This window comes from Biomphalaria glabrata, chromosome 12, assembly GCF_947242115.1.
Source record: "Biomphalaria glabrata chromosome 12, xgBioGlab47.1, whole genome shotgun sequence".
Taxonomy (NCBI): Eukaryota; Metazoa; Mollusca; class Gastropoda; family Planorbidae; genus Biomphalaria; species Biomphalaria glabrata.
The window spans coordinates 34,785,419-34,807,468 of record NC_074722.1 but is presented as its reverse complement, the minus strand read 5'-3'; the positions used below and the strand labels follow the sequence as shown (position 1 = coordinate 34,807,468).

Below are 22,050 nucleotides of genomic sequence, written 5' to 3'. Positions count from 1 at the left end.
ACGTTTTCTCCATGTCTTTTATAATTAATACCGATTGCGACGTAAAATTATCATTGTTGTTTATTTTTTTTTCGTCAATAGAACTGGATAAGAACTTTATTAACTCTTTCTCTCCTATTTCACAATACCATGGTTGATTAGGCCCCATTAAATTAATTTTTGTCTTTTTATAAACATTAATTTGTGTCACCTAAAAAGAGCATGCATTCCCCTTCAATTCTATACCAAATAAAATAATAAGTTCTAGAAGTTTTAGCATAACAGGGGAGTGAACTTTAAATTAACAATATGAATAATTTCGCCAGATCATCGAATATAATTACGGAGAGAAAGAGTTAAGTTACTAATTTTTCAGGCTAACTGTGATGTAAATTGTATTTGTACGTATTGAGTCTCCTATAATTTTAGATAAACTTAGTTTTAAATTATTTTTTTTTAAATCTGAAATAAAGCGTAGAAAACTAGAATCATGTTTAATCACGTTTCCACCTGAAAGTGTATCATTCTTTTAGCAACGTAGCCATGTAACACCCATCCACATATTAGCACCTAAACGAGGACTATCAAATGAACAAAATGGCTGGTCCACTGAATCTTTTCAGAAACTTTTGGCTTCTTTTTGTTGTTTTCTTTCAACATCGATATCGATCGTATACAGAGTATTACGTTTGATGATGAAATGTCCTAATATATTATAATCCTTACTTACACCACGGTATCATTGTAAATGACAAACCGAGGTTTGTCTTTAGCATTTAGAAAGAAGTAGACCTACTTCCACATCGAGTCATCTTAAGAAACATATTTAGAATCAATACTGTTTTTTTTTTCCTTTTTGACAACTAAGAGTTAAAATGTTTTACGAAAATAAAATTAAAAAAAACAAAAAAAACGAAGCGTCCCTCTTAGACCTTGCAATGTAAAATGATGGAGCAGAGTATGGGGCAGTTTCTCCAACTCGCCACCCCCTACGACCGCCTCTGTATGGGGCAGTTTCTCCAACTCGCCACCCCCTACGACCGCCTCTGTATGGGGCAGTTTCTCCAACTCGCCACCCCCTACGACCGCCTCTGTATGGGGCAGTTTCTCCAACTCGCCACCCCCTACGACCGCCTCTGTATGGGGCAGAATAATGCAGATGATTTATAGGCAATCTGCTTCTGTGGCCCACGGTTAACCAGGGTGCCACGTGGCCAGCACTATAACAAACCGACCTTACTTTTTCCCAACTAATGTTAGTTATCTATTAGAATTGGGTGGACTCAGGTGCGTCCTAAATTGTACTCCAAAATGTATTTTATGCTACTCATGGTTTTGTCATATTTTAAGACATGACTCACTCTCAAAAGTCATTCTTCAAGGTACAATGGATGGAGCACGAATAAAAAGTCGCCCAATGGAAAGCTGGCTGGACAACGTAAAAGAATGGACCGGTCTCTCTCTTGATATCCTGTTAAGAACAAGCTGCTGAACGGGAAAAGAGGAGGGACTTGGTTACGCGATCTTCCACACTGAAAGTCAAGATGAGATGAGACGAACTTACTTAGACTTCAGTCCTCCCACGCCGTTCGGCGCATTGGGCGGCAAGCTGTCTCCATAGAGATCTGTCACTGGCAATGTCCGAAGCCTCCTCCCACCTGGTGTCCGCAGTTCTGAGGTCCGCCAAGTAATACGAGGACGTCCCTGTTTGCGCTTTCCTCTTATTGGCCTCCATGTCATCGCAACTCTTGGTATGCGTAGTTCGTTTTGTCGTAGGACATGTCCCGCAAACCTCATGCGACGCTCTGTCACAACCTCACTATGTGTTCGACTCCCAGTTCGGCATACGATTTCCTTGTTTTAGACTCGATCTGTTTAACTGACTCCCAAAATCCGTCTCAGCCATTTTTGTTGAGCCACATTTAGTCTCTTCTCAATTTTGACAGATGACTTCCATGTCTCACATGCATATGTTGCAGTTGGAATGACGATTGTGTTGAGAAGGTGTATTTTTGTCTCGAGTCCAATGACTTGGCTTGTCCGAATAGGCTGCAGCCTATGGAAAATGCTCCCTGCCTTTCCTATTCGGCACACTACATCATGGTAGGCATCCCCATCATTTGTTACGATGCTGCCAAGGTAAGTGAACTTGTCCAGCTCTTCAAGCTTTGACTCGCCAAGTCTGACGGGGGCACCTTTTGCCTTATATCCCACTCCCAAAATTTTAGTCTTATCCAAGTTTATGCGGAGGCCAATTTTGGGGGAGACGAAAGTATACTAATAAACAACTACTTTGAGTGAAGCAAATTAAAATTCTTGATATTATTCCAATGGTTCATCGGGACTTGAAAACTTAAATTCTAACATTATGAATGCACTTTTAAATATTATTAATACAAAAAATATGGCGGGCCGAATTAAACTTTTCCAGATGCCGGATCTCACCCGCGTACCGTAGTTTTTCCGTCACTGCACTAAACGCTGCCATCAATTAGATTTGACAAACAAGAAAGATTGACAACTTTAAACAGTTTTTGTAATCTTTTCTTTTCTTTAAAGCACGTTTGCTGATCATTCCTGGCATGGTGGACACACTGCTATCTGGCCTAACGCCTGCGAGAGTTCGACTAGCTATTCCAAAGTTTAGATACGAGTCGACAATATACGTCCGAGATGTTTTGGTCAAGCTAGGCCTGGTCATGACCACGAGTCCAACTGTGGCTAACTTTACTGGAATTAATGAAGAGGGTGAGAACGGCTATTGTAAACTCATCTATCTATCTATCTATCTATCTATCTATCTATCTATCTATCTATCTATCTATCATATATGTATGTATGTATGTATGTATGTATGTATGTATGTATGTATGTATGTATGTATGTATGTATGTATGTAAGTATGTATGTATGTATGTATGTATGTATTTATGTATGTATGTATCTGTCTGTCTGTCTATCTATCTATCTATCTATCTATCTATCTATCTATCTATCTATCTATCTATCTATCCATCCATCCATCCATTCAAACGAACTATGAATACTAATTTTGTATAAAACAATTTGCTATTTACTCATAAATCTCATTAAAAACACTGAGACCCAGCTTTTGCAAATTTGTAAACCATATTTTTGTTTGTATTCCTTTTCTACTTCACCATTGCTGTCACTGGTAGAGAATGTCTTCCTGGAGGAGATGTTTTACAGGGCTTCAATCAATGTTCAAGAGACTGGCTTAGGGGATGGTGATCCCGTTGAGGTCAACTCCTGCATGGCATTCGCATCTGCTGCCCCAAAGCATAAGTTCATTGTTGAAAATACATTCCTGTACTTCCTTCTGGACAAGCAAAGTGGACAGATCATCCTTCAAGGGAACTTTGATTAACTGAGCGTTGGATGACTACGTCATGTAACACAGCTACATAGTGTAACACAGCTACATATTGTAACACAGCTACATAGTGTAACACAGCTACATATTGTAACACAGCTACATAGTGTAACACAGCTACATATTGTAACACAGCTACATAGTGTAACACAGCTACATATTGTAACACAGCTACATAGTGTAACACAGCTACATAGTGTAACACAGCTATATATTGTAACACAGCAACATAGTGTAACACAGCTACATATTGTAACACAGCTATATATTGTAACACAGCAACATAGTGTAACACAGCTACATAGTGTAACACAGCTATATATTGTAACACAGCAACATAGTGTAACACAGCTACATATTGTAACACAGCTATATAGTGTAACACAGCTATATATTGTAACACAGCTACATAGTGTAACACAGCTATATAGTGTAACACAGCTACATAGTGTAACACAGCTACATAGTGTAACACAGCTACATAGTGTAACACAGCTACATATTGTAACACAGCTACATAGTGTAACACAGCTACATAGTGTAACACAGCTACATATTGTAACATAGCTACATAGTGTAACACAGCTACATAGTGTAACACAGCTACATATTGTAACACAGCTATATATTGTAACACAGCTACATAGTGTAACACAGCTATATAGTGTAACACAGCTACATATTGTAACACAGCTACATAGTGTAACACAGCTACATAGTGTAACACAGCTATATATTGTAACACAGCTACATAGTGTAACACAGCTATATATTGTAACACAGCTACATATTGTATCACAGCTACAGTGTAACACAGCTACATAGTGTAACACAGCTATATATTGTAACAAAGCTACCTAATGTTATCCAACGTCTTAGTATATCTCAGCTATATGATGTAGACCAGCTCCATAATGTAACGCATACATATATTGTAACCCCGGTTAGATTATGTAACCAATCTTCACGCCTTCTTTATTTGATATTAATTGACAATTATGTTTCCATAAGTTTTTAGATTACCTTGTTTTCTTTTCTTTTTATTATTTAATTATTATCTTATTAAATTAGCTTCTTATCTATTGGATACTTCTGTGTGCTTTAAAGCATTAACTGTTATAATTTATATTATTAGTTACTGTAACGAAGATGGTTTGCAGGGAATATTTCTTAAATAAATTGTTATATTGAAACCTAATGTGTCATTATCATCAAATTATTTCTTTTGCTATATTTTGCTATAGATCTAAGTTGTGTTAAAACAAATGTGACCCAAACTGTCCTTTAAAAAGGAATGGCGAGTCGCAGTTTTATTTGCAATAAATTCGATTCAACAGATTTATATAGATACATATGTCTGTGGCATTTTACGTCTCGAGAGACGATCTTTTCTCTTTCCAACTTCTTTTGTCAGTAAATGTGCAGTTACTTCCTTTATACAACCATTGCTTTTCTAAAAGTATTTTTTCAAAATATTTTGCTTGTTAATAAAACTTTGGATTGATTTTGATTTGATGACGTCTGATGGCGTTTATAAAAAAAAGAAAAAAAAAAAGAATCACTATTTAAACTGCAACACCGTCTGTAAATCTGTCCAGATCTTATCTTTCGTGTCTGCTGTTTCAAGGTAAGGTGAGAAAGTAATCTTCTTAGATTAAGACAATGATCACAAATTTATACTCAACGTAAGCCTATAGTGTACAAGTAGCTGCTTTGTTCAATGTGCCATCTATATTCGTATCATTTACAAAGTTGAAATGATATGGCCTATAGTGTACTGTTAGCGACTTAATTCAATGTATCTACTATATTCGTATCATTTACAAAGCTGAAATGATATGGCCTATAGTGTACTGTTAGCGACTTAATTCAATGTATCTACTATATTCGTATCATTTACAAAGCTGAAATAATATGGCCTATAGTGTATAGATAGCGACTTAATTCAATGTATCTACTACTACTTTTACAAAGCTGAAATGATATGGCCTATAGTGTATAGATAGCGACTTAATTCAATGTATCTACTACTACTTTTACAAAGCTGAAATGATATGGCCTATAGTGTATAGATAGCGACTTAATTCAATGTATCTACCATATTCGTATCATTTACAAAGTTGAAATGATATGGCCTATAGTGTATAGATAGCGACTTAATTCAATGTATCTACTATATTCGTATCATTTACAAAGTTGAAATGATATGGCCTATAGTGTATAGATAGCGACTTAATTCAATGTATCTACTATATTCGTATCATTTACAAAGTTGAAATGATATGGCCTATAGTGTATAGATAGCGACTTAATTCAATGTATCTACTACTACTTTTACAAAGCTGAAATGATATGGCCTATAGTGTATAGATAGCGACTTAATTCAATGTATCTACTATATTCGTATCATTTACAAAGCTGAAATGATATATTGTGTTAATAGATTGAGGTCATTCACATTCCAATTTGTGTCAATCAGAGAGGAAAAAAAACTGTGTTGATGCAGAAACAAAACACATTGTCTTCGAGGTGTCTCAAGGTTTTGTCCTGACGAGGTCTTACATCGCTTTAAAGGCAGACAACTACAAGTCAAATATTTTAAAAATCTTTTTTTTTTAAATACAAAGCTTATCTAAAGGGGAAGAACTCCGTCCACAAAACTAGATCTACTAATAATGTACAAGTTGTCTCGTTTGTTCGATATGAAAACAAAAATAATGAAATACCAATAATGAATTGAGTAATTGAGTATTTGTGTTTATTAATTCATGTTTTGTTAGGTACACCAATTAGTTGGTTAAAGTATCAACTTGATCGGGGAATGCTTCGACAACAATAACATATAGGGGGACTAAACCCAACTAATTTAGCCATATCAGTGAATACTGAAGTATTAGTTTCCCTCTTTGCTATGAAACAAATAATGAATTACCAGTAATTAGTTGTCTAACTGGTAAAATTTGTTTTATTGATTCACTAGCCGGATATGACCAACTGCCTGTAAGCCTTAGTTTTTCTTATTACTGATTGAATTTATATATGGGAAAGGAACGCTTTTGTGCCAGTTTTTAGTTTAGAATTTATAACTTCGCAATGGTTAAACTTATTTAAAAAATGAAAACATATGCGGACTCCTCAGCTATTGGGCGATGAAACTAAATTTGAATCTTTTTTCCATATCAGCTATTAAATTTATAATTCAAGTCAACTTGCGGTAGGGGTCGGACCTAATCAGCGAACGCAATTTTCGCGGGAGTCATAATGAGCGAAAGGCCGTAAAAAATAGCGAAACAGCATGTTAAAATATAGGAAATTATGCTTCAATTAGTTCTATCATCTAACTTCTTCCATGAAGCATTATAACTATTGTCCTCCTTGTGGCATTAGGCCTAAATTTGTTTTCACTTTTCTCATGCTCCACATCTCCTTCCTCTGCTTGGAACTGATGTCTATATATAGCCTACGAAACTTGCGATCAAATATTTTTCTTTTAGAGAAAGAAAGAAACTACGAAATTCTATCTCGCCACCTTCCTATAGGCTAGTCAACGTCGTTTTACTCTCCATTTCATAAACTCTCGTTACTGTGACTATTTTTTTAAGAACACATGTTCAGTGCACTTAATTTAATCACCATCAACTCGATCTCCCCCCCCCCACACACACACACACGCTGATTGACCCATAGGCAGATCCCGAATGCGATGGATTGATGATGTATGGGAGGTAGATCTACAACAGCTTGGGTTTCGGGCATGGAGACGAAAGGCTCAGGAGAGATCTTGTAATTTTATACATGTATATTATATGGTAATTCTTATATTTATTACTAAATATATAGTTAGCGTTTTTTCCGCTCCTGAAATCGAATATTTTCTCCTGGAAAACTCTTGGAAATCTTCTGAAATCCTAATCTCAGAATGGTGGGGGAACCCAGTGAAAATGAATTCTGATCTTCTTTTAAACATCCATACACATATTAATATCATTAATTAGTAACAGCCAGTTAAAAAAAAAAAAGGAGGACAGCAAAACAGAGGTCCCCCCCCCCGTATAAACCGTATAGGCCTAAGCGCTGTTAAGATCAAATGATGCGTCATTTCACCCTCACTGGCATAGAGGAAAGTAACTGCCAGCATATGACTGTTGGAGAGAGAGGTGCGAGTCAAACATTTTAGCTATTCTAGCTAACTATTTCCTCATCTATTTAGAAGCATAATAGGCGATTTTTTTTCGGCCGATGTCCCTTGGTGCTTTAAAATCGCCTTAAGTTCGGACCTCTTCTCGTTTATCCGGAAACGTTTTGAGAATGAAATTTCCATGCATGTCAACTTTGACCTTCAGCAATGCTTTATTTCATGAGGGAAAACGAAAGTGAATATGTGGGAAATGTAGAAAAATGGAGCCTTTGTAATACCATTTTATTAGTTCTGCAGTTACTTTTGAAATAAATAAGAATGGATAAAAATTACGGGGAGGTGTTCGCTTTATATGCCATTTCGCTGATGGGCCTTTCCTATATATGCAGTGCTTTTTTTTTTTTTTTTTGTAAAAAAAAAAAATAGGTGCCGGTACTCAGTAATGGATTGCCTAACTTTTAAATTCTAATAAATTAATAATAAACTTTAAAATGCAAGAAAAGTAATAATTTTTTTTTCTTATTGAAAAAGGTGCCGGTACGCCGTACCGGTGCGTACCGTCACAAAAAAAAAAGAAAAAAAATACTGAATCTATGTCAAAATGGAGAAGGTCCCCTTCACATTTTGTTTTTATTTTTCCACGAAAATAAAAGTAGACTGTGAAAAGGGGCCTACCCGATTTGTACAAAAGCTTCTCTCTTTAATGGAGATACATTAGGTATATTTTGTGGGAGGGAGATTAAACATACACTTGAACCCCCTTCGCGCCATGGATCCTACGCCACTGGTCTCGCCATCAGTCTCGCCCAGCGGCGTAGCAAGGTACCCGTGGGCCCGGGTTCAAGAATATGTTGATGGGCCCCTCCCCCCCTCCCATATGACAAAAAAATGGAGTAGTTTGCATGTATCGGTACATTCACTGAAAGACATTCAAGTCCATGAACACAGCTGACAGAATCATTTAAGACCATGTTTAAGTACTGGTTTACCAAAGTGAACTTAATGAGCAAGCGGCTGCTTTTGTTGAAACAATGCCAGAAGGTTATTGTACTGTCCACTCATATTGGAAAACCATCGTTGCCTTGGCAACGTAAGTAATATGGAGATAATTTATTACTTAAGACTAAGACTGCATTATTGACCCATATGTAGCTAGATTTCTAGATATTATGTGTAACTAAGTTTTTCTTGGAGGCCCTAAGATAGAGCTAATGTTGCATAGAGGTAAATCCGACCCTGGCCCCATGGTTGTTACACCATTGGGTGTGGGCCTCTAAATGGTCATTGGCCCGGGTTCATTGAACCCCTTCGCGCCATGGATGCTACGCCACTGGTCTCGCCACGATCTACACGAACATTTATGCCAAGTTTAATCAAGATTGGTCAAACGGTTTTGATTTGTATTTGGGACATACATACTTACATACAAACAATACATACATGCGCCTTACATTCTGCTTTATATATTAGATGTCTTATCTATGTAAATGAATAATTGTGCAAAGTTTCAACTTGATCCGAGAATGGGTGTGGGAGAAATAAACGTGTACACTCTTTTAACAAGACAGACAGAGTGAGTTGATATGAGCTTTGTAAAAAAAAATATTTGTTTCGCTTGAAGCTCTGAAAGGACAACAATGATACTGGTCACTGTTCTCTTGGCCGTTGCTGTTCAGTTGGCTAATGCTGACCAACAGCAACAAGTCGCGCTGTCAACAGCGTCTGCAAGCTTCTCCCAGAATCTCTACCAGCAAGTTGCTTTGGACAAACCCAACGTCATCTACTCACCTTACAGGTAGGTCAAAAGGTCAAGGACTCAACAATTATTTTCATCTCCACCGTAGGTCATCAGATCAAACAAACATTAAGTTTTTTTTTCTGGCTTAAATTAAGAAGAATTTCTAAAAATAATATCACAATCTAAATAAAGATGACTCAGGAAATGAAGTTTAGTGACAATAGAGTTGTAATAAAATCGAAAACTATTTAAATTATTCAAAGGGTAATTCATTGCGACAAGATAAAACTAAAATACATTGAAATATAACAAAACGGAAATACATTGAGATATAAAAAAACGGAAATACATTGAGATATAACAAAACGGAAATACATTGAGATATAACAAAACGGAAATACATTGAGATATAACAAAACGGAAATACATTGAGATATAACAAAACGGAAATACATTGGGATATAACAAAAACGGAAATACATTGGGATATAACAAAAACGGAAATACATTGGGATATAAAAAAACGGAAATACATTGAAATATAACAAAACGGAAATACATTGAGATATAACAAAACGGAAATACATTGAGATATAACAAAACGGAAATACATTGAGATATAACAAAACGGAAATACATTGGGATATAACAAAAACGGAAATACATTGGGATATAACAAAAACGGAAATACATTGGGATATAACATAACGGAAATACATTGGGATATAACAAAAACGGAAATACATTGGGATATAACAAAACGGAAATACATTGGGATATAACAAAAACGGAAATACATTGGGATATAACAAAACGGAAATACATTGGGATATAACAAAACGGAAATACATTGGGATATAACAAAACGGAAATACATTGGGATATAACAAAACGGAAATACATTGGGATATAACAAAACGGAAATACATTGAGATATAACAAAAACGGAAATACATTGAGATATAACAAAAACGGAAATACATTGAGATATAACAAAACGGAAATACATTGAGATATAACAAAAAAGGAAATACATTGGGATTAGAACGCTGCAAGTATCAGCATATTCAACAAAACACATGGCCTTTTTTGACCTGTGATAAAAAAAATAAATCTCCTGTCCAATTCTTACTGTAAGGTCACGTGACACCTTCTGCAGACAACTGAAATAGTAAAATAGAAAATATAATAACCTGAACATAAATATTTGACCCCTAACATTAGCACACACACTGTTTGCTTTACAAAATGCTATCGTGAAGGACGTTATGCAGATCATCAAAAAATATCTTAGAACTTTAAGCTGTAGGCATGAAATTTCAGAAATGTTTACAAAAATTTTCAAACATTTTCCCCCAATATTCAGCATTCATTCAGCTTTGACGATGACGTCCCTTGGTGCCAAGGGAGATACTGCTTCAGAGATGAGTACCACACTAGGTATTACCGCCCTTGGCGACTCAGTTCATCTGACATATAAGGAACTCATTCAGCAGGTAATGGCTTGACCCAATTTCACAAAGTTTCCCGTCATGCAATTCTGTTTTATTTTTAACTTTGTTTACATCAGCTTATCAGAACAATTAAACACATGTTTCTTAAAAATTACTTTGATGTACATAAGTAAATATTGAGTTGAAGCTAGGTGCTGAAACAAATGTGATACATACATATATTAGACATAAATGAATAGCAGCTCCAGGCACCACGTTTTTAAGAGAGAAAGTAGTGAATTAATTTCTAGGTGCTACCTTCAACTCTATGTTTACGTACACAGTTTAATAGCTCCTACCCACTGAAGCTTCTATATGTAATGTGTTTATGTTGTCCACTTTTCATTATAAGAGATACACAATTAGATAGAGCCATCGTTTGTCTAATACATGCCTAACGGCTGTCGGCTCTATTGAAGTTGTGGGTGAGCGGATGCTGCGAGGTGGGGGAGGGGCTAGCTAGGGCTTGTGACCATTGACCACTAGGGGGGTAATTGGCATATGGGCGAAATGATTGTTTATTTCTTGACATTCCGATGGTCTAGAGGTTAAATTCGCTAGGCAGTGTTGTCGCTAGGTGGTAGTGTCGTTTCCAGGGCCACTAGTTAGAGCCTTGGTCGAAGCAGTCCCTTATTTTCGTAGCATTTAATTCACTTCTTTCTCTCTTAAAACCTTGGTCCCTGGTACTGCTATTCATTGATGTTTAATAATATTTGTATATACATAAGTAATGCGTAGGATGTAATTACTTACTGTCTTGAAGTAACGTGTGTAATCTATAAGATAAGATAAAAACTGTATCACACAATGAGTTGATTGACCATTCTAATAATTTTAATTTTTTTCCTGTTCTGAAATATCAACAAACTTTATCGCACTTTATAAAGCAGTTCAACTAAACCATGTAAAAATGAACATCTCTTAATGCCCAACATGAACACAACTTTTGACCAAACGTCCTTTCAAACAAAAATGAACTTCACTTTTGTTGATACTATATAAACAGCTTTTAACTTTTTTTTTTTTTTACATAAATGAAGTTTTATTTTTAGTGGTTTAAACAAAGAACAAAACCCATTGTAAACTAAATATCTGCAAATTAGTGTTCTATAAGCGAACGAACTTCTGTGTGCTCGCTACTACAAAGCTGAAAAGGTGCGAACAATTAAATAATGGTTTATTACAAAATCTTCGCTTATCAATATTTCCATATTCTGTACACCGGATAGACCAAAAATCTCAAATAACGTTTTTTTTTTGTTTTTAAAAAAGTTTTTTTTTTTGTTTTTAAAAAAGTTTTTTTTTTTGTTTTTAAAAAAGTTTTTTTTTTGTTTTTAAAAAAGTTTTTTTTTTTGTTTTTAAAAAAGTTTTTTTTTTTGTTTTTAAAAAAGTTTGTTTTTTTGTTTTTAAAAAAGTTTGTTTTTTTTGTTTTTGTTTTTAAAAAAGTTTTTTTTGTTTTTAAAAAAGTTTGTTTTTTTTGTTTTTAAAAGTTTTTTTTTTGTTTTTAAAAAAGTTTTTTTTGTTTTTAAAAAAGTTTTTTTTTTTGTTTTTAAAAAAGTTTTTTTTTTTTTTTTTAAAAAAGTTTGTTTTTGTTTTTAAAAAAGTTTTTTGTTTTTGTTTTTGTTTTTAAAAAAGTTTTTTTTTTTGTTTTTGTTTTTAAAAAAGTTTTTTTTGTTTTTAAAAAAGTTTGTTTTTTTTGTTTTTAAAAAAGTTTTTTTTTTTGTTTTTAAAAAAGTTTTTTTTTTTTTTTTTAAAAGTTTGTTTTTTTTGTTTTTAAAAAAGTTTTTTTTTTTTGTTTTTAAAAAAGTTTTTTTTTTGTTTTTAAAAAAGTTTTTTTTTTGTTTTTAAAAAAGTTTGTTTTTTTGTTTTTAAAAAAGTTTGTTTTTATTGTTTTTGTTTTTAAAAAAGTTTTTTTTGTTTTTAAAAAAGTTTGTTTTTTTTGTTTTTAAAAAAGTTTTTTTTTTGTTTTTAAAAAAAGTTTTTTTTTTGTTTTTAAAAAGTTTTTTTTTTTTTTGTTTTTAAAAAAGTTTGTTTTTTTTGTTTTTAAAAAAGTTTTTTTTTTGTTTTTAAAAAAGTTTTTTTTTTGTTTTTAAAAAAGTTTTTTTTTTGTTTTTAAAAAAGTTTTTTTTTTGTTTTTAAAAAAGTTTTTTTTTTGTTTTTAAAAAAGTTTTTTTTTTTGTTTTTAAAAAAGTTTTTTTTTTTGTTTTTAAAAAAGTTTTTTTTTTGTTTTTAAAAAAGTTTGTTTTTTTTGTTTTTAAAAAAGTTTTTTTTTTTGTTTTTAAAAAAGTTTTTTTTTTTTTTTTTTTAAAAGTTTGTTTTTTTTTGTTTTTAAAAAAGTTTTTTTTTTTTGTTTTTAAAAAAGTTTTTTTTTTGTTTTTAAAAAAGTTTTTTTTTTGTTTTTAAAAAAGTTTGTTTTTTTGTTTTTAAAAAAGTTTGTTTTTATTGTTTTTGTTTTTAAAAAAGTTTTTTTTGTTTTTAAAAAAGTTTGTTTTTTTTTGTTTTTAAAAAAGTTTTTTTTTTGTTTTTAAAAAAAGTTTTTTTTTTGTTTTTAAAAAGTTTGTTTTTTTTTTGTTTTTAAAAAAGTTTGTTTTTTTTGTTTTTAAAAAAGTTTTTTTTTTGTTTTTAAAAAAGTTTTTTTTTTGTTTTTAAAAAAGTTTTTTTTTTGTTTTTAAAAAAGTTTTTTTTTTGTTTTTAAAAAAGTTTTTTTTTTTGTTTTTAAAAAAGTTTTTTTTTTTGTTTTTAAAAAAGTTTTTTTTTTGTTTTTAAAAAAGTTTTTTTTTTTTGTTTTTAAAAAAGTTTTTTTTTGTTTTTAAAAAAGTTTTTTTTTTATTAATTTCGCATAATTTTTAACACTAATTATTTTCTATACATACATATAGATGAATTCTGTGACAGAGGTGCAGCTGCACACCGGAAACGCCATCTTCGTCAACCCTTATTATCACATCAACCCAAAGTTTATCGAAGACACCACCAACGATTATTCCGCCAGAACTGCCAACATCGATCTAGCCGCAGACGGAGGTCCTGAAAAGCCAATCAACGATTACATCGCTGCTCAGACAGAAGACATGATTAAGGGCGTCTTGCAACCAGGTAAGAAGATATTGTGTGGTGGCAATAATCTTATTAGGAAACTAGGAACTTCATTCAATAACGACGTTTTGGCGACGCTGATTTGGCGAAGTGGACGTTTTGACGCTGTTATGGCGAAGTGGTCGTTTAGACGACGCTGATTTGGCGCAGTGGTCGTTTTGGCGATGCTGTTTTGGCATTGTAGACGTTTTGGCGACGCTGTTATGGCTCAGGTCGTAATGGCGACGCTGTTTTGAAGCAGTGGAGGTTTTGGCGACGCTGTTTTGGCGCAGTAGTCGTTTTGACGACGCTGTTATGGCGCAGTGAAGGTTAGGAAGTAGCTGTTTTGGCGCAGTAGAAGTTTCGACGACTCTGTTTTTGGCGCATTGGTCGTTTTGGCGACGCTGTTTTGGCGCAGTGTAGGTTTCGGCGACGCTCTTTTGGCGCAGTGGTCGTTTTGGCGACGCTGTTATGGCACAGTGAAGGTTAGGACGTCGCTTTTTTGGCGCAGTGGAAGTTTCGACGACTCTGTTTCGGCGCAGTGGTCGTGTGGAGCGAGCCACTGGATCGTGCTTTTTCTAAAGGCTGGATGTCTACGTTATCAGACTACTTATTTCATATTAGGTCTTCTCCGTCTTACTCAAAGATTTTATAGAGATCTTGCTGGTAAGATTCCAACTTTTACGCTATGGGACTCGACAACAAACACAACAGGGTATCGAATGTTTCAAGATGTTCCCTGAGTTCTGAGTGTCTCCAGGAGCTTTTGTTTCCCTCTTAGGAACTTTGATACATCAAGGAATATGAGAAGCGAAGTTTCTAGTGTGTCACTACTTGGCACCCACCTTGCGGGACACATTTCTTGTGTGTTGTTCAATCTTTTCTTTCTCCTGTGTATTCCAGAGTAAGCATCGACCCCTGGACTGGGGCACACAGATAGAAAATAGTGTGTTTAATAAGTTTTTTTTATAATAGCAGATTTTTTTGGACTGTTGCAAGTTACTGGAATTAGGATTATTTTTTTAGAATATTTATTTGTTGTCTTTTTTTTGTGTGGTTTATTCAGATTACACTTTCACTTACAATAACACACAAGTCAAACAGGTTAACGCATTCTTTTTTTTTTTAAATCTATTTTTTTAAATTCAGTAGTTTAAAGGTTTCACATCGTCAAAAACAAAGAAAACAAATTTCATAGTCTTTCACGAAAAGTAATATTCTACCTCAGAAATTGTTCATAGTTCATTTCATTGTCCTATTTTCCGGCTGTAGACATCATGGCTATTGTTCTCTGTTGTAGACGCATGTACGAATACATGTATTATACATGTCCTCACATGACAAACGATGAACCAGGGATTCTTTCGAAGGCAGCCGTCTCCAGTTTTCATGGAAGCCTGGAAGCCAAAGAAATCCAGGGGATTACAATGCTAAATGTTTTTGTTCGATTACTAGTGGACAGATCAGCGTGAATCTTCATTGTTCAAATGTTTTGTTTTTATTTCAAGCACTATGTACTTAAAACTGGGCTAGTCAATTCAAACCAATGTTCCTGGACATCACTCAGTCATCACGTTGCGGAACAATATTTAATAATACATAATATGATGATTGTAAAGTAACAAGATATTTCCCTTTGTTTCAACTTCATGGTGGTTAACAGGACATTAATAATTGTTCAAATACCATTTACACACAAGTATCAACTTCATACACCTCCACAACGTGCAGTGATGAAATAGGAAACTAGAAGTTATCTATCAATTTAGAAGCGTTGCAATCAATGCTTATTTAAATTAATAATTTATGTGCTATGATGGGTAGTAAAAATAGTAATATTAAAAAATGAAATAACAAACTTTTAAAATATTGTTGGCTAGGTAATTATTTTTTTTTTACTCTATTTATAAATCTGTATCAGTAATATTAACACAGCACCTTGAGCATACATTATGTTTGTTAAAAGCGCTCTAGAAACTAAATTATTATTATTACCATCATACTATTAATACCATACCAAAGCATACAGCGTTGATATCTAGGCCAAATGTTAAAGTGCGTTGTAGAGTTACGTCCCTCTAATAATCATTATATTTTTAAAATATTTATCATGTTAAAATATAACGTGAAATTTTCGCTAAATTTATGCCAGAAAAAAAATATAATTAAAAAAATGATTACCTCACAAAAGCTGTTAAGTGAAATAATGTAATAAATTAAATTTTTAAAAATCTTATCTTATAAATTCCAGACGTGCCTTAAAATACGATATATACTTTCTACGCGCAATTCTTTCTAGTATCGCTGTTGGGCCTAATAGGTCGTGGGCGCAGGAGCTTTGAACCCTTGTGCCTTTGTTGCAACGCTACTACCCTTTCGACCCACACATAAGTTAGCTCTGCAATGGTCTTTATTTGCAGCTGCGCAGATTAGGCCAGATCCGCGCATATTTAACAACGAAGTCAACAAAAACGCTAGCTGTGGCATTCATAGTCTCCCGCCTTGACTACTGCAACGCCGTGCTAGCAGGTATACCTGATGACAAAATAGCCAAACTGCAACGTATACAGAACAACGCCGCTCGAATAGTCCTTAAAAAAACTAGACAAGATTCTGCTACTACGCTCTTGCGCACGCTCCGTTGGTTTCCCGTGAAAGCGAGAATCGATTACAAGGTCGCCACACTTTGTCATCAGTGTAGGCTATATATAACAATGAGATGCCCTTATACCTTAGCGAACTGATTACTCCATATGTCCCCCAGAGAGCCCTGCGCTCAATGGACTGAACGCTTTTAGTGGTGCCACGTTTCTCCCTCAAAAGCTACGGTCCTCGGGCTTTTTCAGTTCACGGACCAAAGGTTTGGAACTCACTCCCCATTGATCTCAGACAGACAACATGCTTTAAGAAGAACATTAAGACCTATCTGTTTAAAACTTTTTTTAGATTAACTGTCATTGTAGCTGTCGTGTCTGTGTTTGTAATGTTATTACAGCGCCTTGAGCCTACATTTTGTTTGTTAACAGCGCTTCATAAATAAAATTATTATCATTATTATATACGAATAAATACACACTCTACTGAAACTTCTGGCTTTAAATGATATTATGTACTTGTTAGTAAGAAACATTTAAAGATCTCTGAGAACACTATATAGTCTAATGTCGTGTTTAGGTAGCATCGATGGTAGCACTTTGATGATTTTGGTCAACACAATCTTCTTCAACGGAACCTGGGAAGAGACGTTCGCTACGTACCAGACAAGAAGTCAGAGCTTCAATCAGCTAGGTGGCGCTGTTAAGCAGGTAAACTCTTGTGACTTAATCAAACTTGATTCATGGGCCCTGTGGCTGCAGCAGACGAGAGACTCTGCTAGCCTAATGCAGTGACCTAGTTTAGTTTAGAGATTGTTAGTTTTGTAAATAAATGTATTGTGTATTGTTTTTAGCGACGGTGAAAGTAGTGACGTAGTCAGACAAGACGAATGACGTAGACAGAATACGTGTACATGATAGAAGAAGAATATGGCTAGGGCTTATAGAAAGATAGATATTGATAGAAATTGCTAATTAAACGACGGACAGAGAGACAAGACGATCATCCTCATCTGTAAATAAACATCAGTAGAAGTCTTCAGAAGTCTTATCAAGTATATTATTGTTAATTGTAATGTCTCTTGGATATTTTCAAACTTTTTCACGATAAGTTAAGTAGTGTTAACCTTGGTTAAGCCAATAATAGAATAAGCATCCTCTGTTTGGGACCCCTCAAGAAGCTCATCAACTCAAGAAAACATTAAGAAACTGGAACAGACACAAAATAGAGTAGTGAGATTCATAACAAACGAGTATTCACATTTGACTAGAGTAACACCTTTAGTAAAATCACTAAATTTAGAAAGCCTTCAGGAGAGAAGACTCAAAAGTAAAGTAGCAATTATACATAAAACACTGAACCATAATCTTCAAATAAAAAAACAAAATTTAATAAAATACTCAGAAAGACACAGAGATATAGGCACATTCCTCGTTCCACATACTAGGACAAATTTGTACAAATGCTCCTTCTTCCCTAGTGCTATTAGAGCATGGAATGGGTTGCTTGAGCCAGCCAGGAAAACCAGTGACTTGGCAGAATTTATGTCACTGGTTACCATGCATGACTAGATGCATGACGCGTAGGACGTAATCATCTTCTTTTTGAAGTAACGTCTGTATTATATAAGATAAGATAAGCGTTAGACAACACACAATATCCAAGCCAGGACACTTAATATAAAAAAAGAGCAAACTTGTTTATTCGAAATACTTAAAAAATGGTTCACTTGATGGGTAATTTTAGACTTAAAACATCAATAGCATCGAATACCAAACTATGTTTAATCGAGGCCAATCGTCCTACAAGGCCTGAACGCTGACCTACAAGGTTGCAACCTGTGGGCAGAAGAGACCAATAACTCGTTGCCACGTCAAAGGTCTGTACGACGCCCCAGTTTGAATTCAGTTCGTTCCCCATTTTTTTTTTTAACTGCTTTTAAAAACCCATTACGGCAAAATCCACCCAGGTTTTCTTTTATTCCCCCCCCTCCCAAATTCCCAACTGGTCGACAAATGATAGGATAATAGAGCATTGAGAATGTTAAAAGCATGAAATATCCCTAAACAAAAACAATTGGTAAAAATAGTATCCTTTATTGTTGTTGATCTAGATCCATTACAAATTTAATTACATGACTAATTGATATAATTATACTTAGTATAAGCTTTTTTTTTTCCCCTAAGTATTTTTTAAAAGTTTATCTTGTTGTATATTGAGGTCGACATGATGCACGACGACAGAACTATAAAGATCAAGAGAGACGATTCCAATGGCGTGGATGTGGCTGAGCTCCCCTTTAAAGGAGGTAGATTCAGTCTGTACATTGCACTGCCACAGAAAGTGGACGGCATCACTGACCTAGGTAAGTCCTATCCTGGGTCCATGGGTAACAAATAATCTTTGGATATCCTTTCTTACGGTTTTCGGTTAAAAAAAAATTGATTCTTTGTTTTCTGTTTGCTTTTATTGTTTGTTTAATACGATTCAATACACGATTTATGTTCATGACGTCATTTAAGTTCCTCGGTAGCTCACCGCATCGATCATAGCCTCTAAACAGAATTCTTCATGCAAGTTAGTGCGACCTGCGTGGCGTTAGAGAGTTGCAAATCGTATGTGAAATGTAAACTAACTCTTTCAGACCATGGGGCAGATTAATTCTAGGGCCGAGAGTTAACAAGGGTATAATGTAACCAGCACAACAACCAACCACCTTTCCCCCAACTAATGTCAGGAGCCCAATAGAATAGTATAAACTGGCGGCTTCCTAAAAATCCCAAAATTCAAAATTTAAACCCGAAATTTATCAGTTCGTAAGCCAAGTGCATTACATAAGCTTTCTCAGCCTTCTCAAGCCAACGCGTTAACCACTAGTCTAGGGAGGGGTTATGAAAACTGAAGGTTTTACAATTATCTATTGGGAGTTTCAATTCTTTCTCGTACAATGTATAAAGGGGATTAATTCAACTTATACCACCTTATCAGTCAAGTACAATTTCTTTCCCCTGTTCGAGATATCGAACAAAATAGCTTATTACCAATAGTTAATTAACAAGTTGTTTAGTTATTTATTGATTCTTGTGTTGTCAGGTAATGACTGTTGTGACTGAAATTCTCAATGAAGTAAAAAAAACATGTAAACGAATACAACTTTATATCTAACTCACAGAAAAACTGTTGGCACAGCCCAACAAAGTCAACGATCTGTTCACTGGACTGAACTACGTCCGAGTCCAACTGGCCATCCCCAAGTTTAAGACAGAGACAAAACTGACCCTCAACAAGCCACTCAAAGACATGGGCATGGTCAAAGCTTTCAGTCCAATGGCTGCAGATTTCACAGGAATCGTTCAGTCATGTAAGTAAAAGTATTAATACCACTTTGTTTCCAATGTCTTTGAGTTTAAAAAATTACATTAAATATATAAAGTGAGCTGTATATATTAGTATAGTTATAGTTACTATACTTATTAGGCTATAGATCATCACACTGTTTAATGTAGAGACTTGTTATTTAAAACTTTAACCCAATACTTATTAGACTATAGATCATCACACTGTTTGATGTAGAGACTTCTTATTTAAAACTTTAACCCAATACTTATTAGACTATAGATCATCACACTGTTTGATGTAGAGACTTCTTATTTAAAACTTTAACCCAATACTTATTAGACTATAGATCATCACACTGTTTGATGTAGAGACTTCTTATTTAAAACTTTAACCCAATACTTATTAGACTATAGATCATCACACTGTTTGATGTAGAGACTTCTTATTTAAAACTTTATCCAACAGCACAGCTTTACATCAGCGATGTTTTACACAAGGCTGTGATTGAAGTGCAAGAAACTGGCACCGTGGCTGCAGCTGCCACAGTCATCGGCATCTCCTTCTCAGCAGTCCTACTTCCGCCATCTGATACCTTCATCGCTGACCATCCTTTCGTGTACTTCCTGAGAGATAATCAAACTGGACAGATTCTCTTCCAAGGGAAATTCTCTGGCTGAATATCATATTATGTAATAAAACAGCGTTCGATTTGACCATTGAGAGTTTCGTGTTAGTGAATTTAAAACAAAATGCTGTACCACTCGGTCATCAGCACAATGAATGGATAAAGAAAATGAGAGAGAGACAGAGAGAGAGAGAGAGAGAGAGGGAAATAGAGAAAGAGAAAAAGAGAGACAGAGAGAGAAAGAGACAGAGACAAAGAGAGACAGAGAGAGAAAGAGACAGAGAGACAAAGAGAGACAGAGAGAGAAAGAGACAGAGAGACAAAGAGAGACAGAGAGAGAAGGAGAGAGAGAGAGGGAGACAGAAAGAGAGACAAACAGAGAGACAGACAGAGAAAGAGAGAGACTCAGAGAGACATAGAGAGAGACAGAGAGTGAAAGACAGAGAAAAATAGATAGAGAGAGACAAATAGACAGAGAGACAGATACAGACAGAGAGAGAGAGAGAGAGACAAAGAGAGAGACAGAGAGACACAGAGTGACAGAAATTGACAGACAGAGAGAGAAAGAAAGAGACAAAGAGAGACCGAGAAAGAGACAGAGGGAGTCAGAGAGAGAGAGACAGAGAGAGACATGAAGAGAGAGAGAGACAGAGAGTGATAGACAAAGAGATAAAGAGACAGAGAGAGAGACTGAGAGATAGACAGAGACGAAGGGAGAGAGAGAGAGGAGGGAAGAGAAAAAGTTGGAGATAATAATTCTGTCTCTATCCAATAATTAAGTATAAATGAAGCCTAGATCGTGACACTGGTCTAATGTGACCTTCAGAAAAGGGTGACATGGTTGTCAGAAGCTTAGTAAGACTTTCCTAATTATTGTCTTCAGTTGGAGTATTTTCCACCTTCTTGCTAACCCCTCCCCCCCCCCCCTTTTGTTGTACAATCTAATTCCAAGGCTAATGCAGTACTTGTGGGGAAACAATGAAAGTGAAGCGTACACAGCGGTTACTCTCCCTTGACGTGTTCATTCCTAATGAATAACCATCCGGGGATTTTAGGGTGGATACAGATCTAATTGTAGGCTGAGCTTGTTTGTCCTAATTGTAAGATGTGAACACTTTATTATACCCTTCTCTCTCTCTCTCTCTCTCTCTCTCTCTCTCTCATATTCTCATTCTCTTTCATTAGATGCTTATGCATTTCCCTTTCATTCTCTCTATCTCTCTCTATTTTTACTTATTTATAATTTTTTTGTTGTTGTAATTTAAAAGTTGTGTATTTTCTTTTTTCTCTGTTTTAGCCTACTCTCACTTTCTCTCTTCCTTTCGTTTAATTATCGCTTTTTCTATTATATTTCATTCTCATCTTGTTCTTTTTCCATTTTTCTATTCTTCTCTCTTTCTATCTCACTTTTTTTCTCTCTCTCTTTTTCTTTTTTTTTCCCTCTTTTTTATTCTGTTTCTTCTCCACTCTCTTATTTTTTTTTTAAACTAAAAAAATAAAACTAAACAAAAAAAAACAACAAAAAAACTTGCTAACGTTTATGTGCCCTTGTTGCTCATGCCAGTAGATTAAATTAATTAAGTGGAACTGCAAAGTATTTATATTATCATTGTAAGGATGGCTGCATGGTCGTGTGGTTTGCGCGCTGGACTGTTGTTCGGATATATCGACGGT

General features: G+C 34.7%; 2 protein-coding genes across 2 annotated transcripts; both read left to right on the top strand.

Moving 5' to 3' along the window:
* Positions 1 to 2,502: 2,502 nt before the first annotated feature.
* Positions 2,503 to 4,555, top strand: LOC129922088 (serpin B10-like). The gene is made up of 2 exons (XM_056006620.1): positions 2,503 to 2,727; positions 3,159 to 4,555. The coding sequence occupies exons 1-2, from the start codon at positions 2,562 to 2,564 to the stop codon at positions 3,365 to 3,367; spliced, it is 375 nt and encodes a 124-aa protein (XP_055862595.1). The 5' UTR covers positions 2,503 to 2,561; the 3' UTR covers positions 3,368 to 4,555.
* Positions 4,556 to 4,872: 317 nt separating this feature from the next.
* LOC106070111 (leukocyte elastase inhibitor-like) lies at positions 4,873 to 20,428 on the top strand. The gene is made up of 8 exons (XM_056007207.1): positions 4,873 to 5,000; positions 9,133 to 9,306; positions 10,616 to 10,745; positions 13,622 to 13,838; positions 16,992 to 17,122; positions 18,633 to 18,777; positions 19,585 to 19,773; positions 20,217 to 20,428. Exons 1-8 carry the CDS (start codon positions 4,888 to 4,890, stop codon positions 20,426 to 20,428), a joined length of 1,311 nt encoding a protein of 436 aa, XP_055863182.1. The 5' UTR covers positions 4,873 to 4,887.
* Positions 20,429 to 22,050: the final 1,622 nt, after the last annotated feature.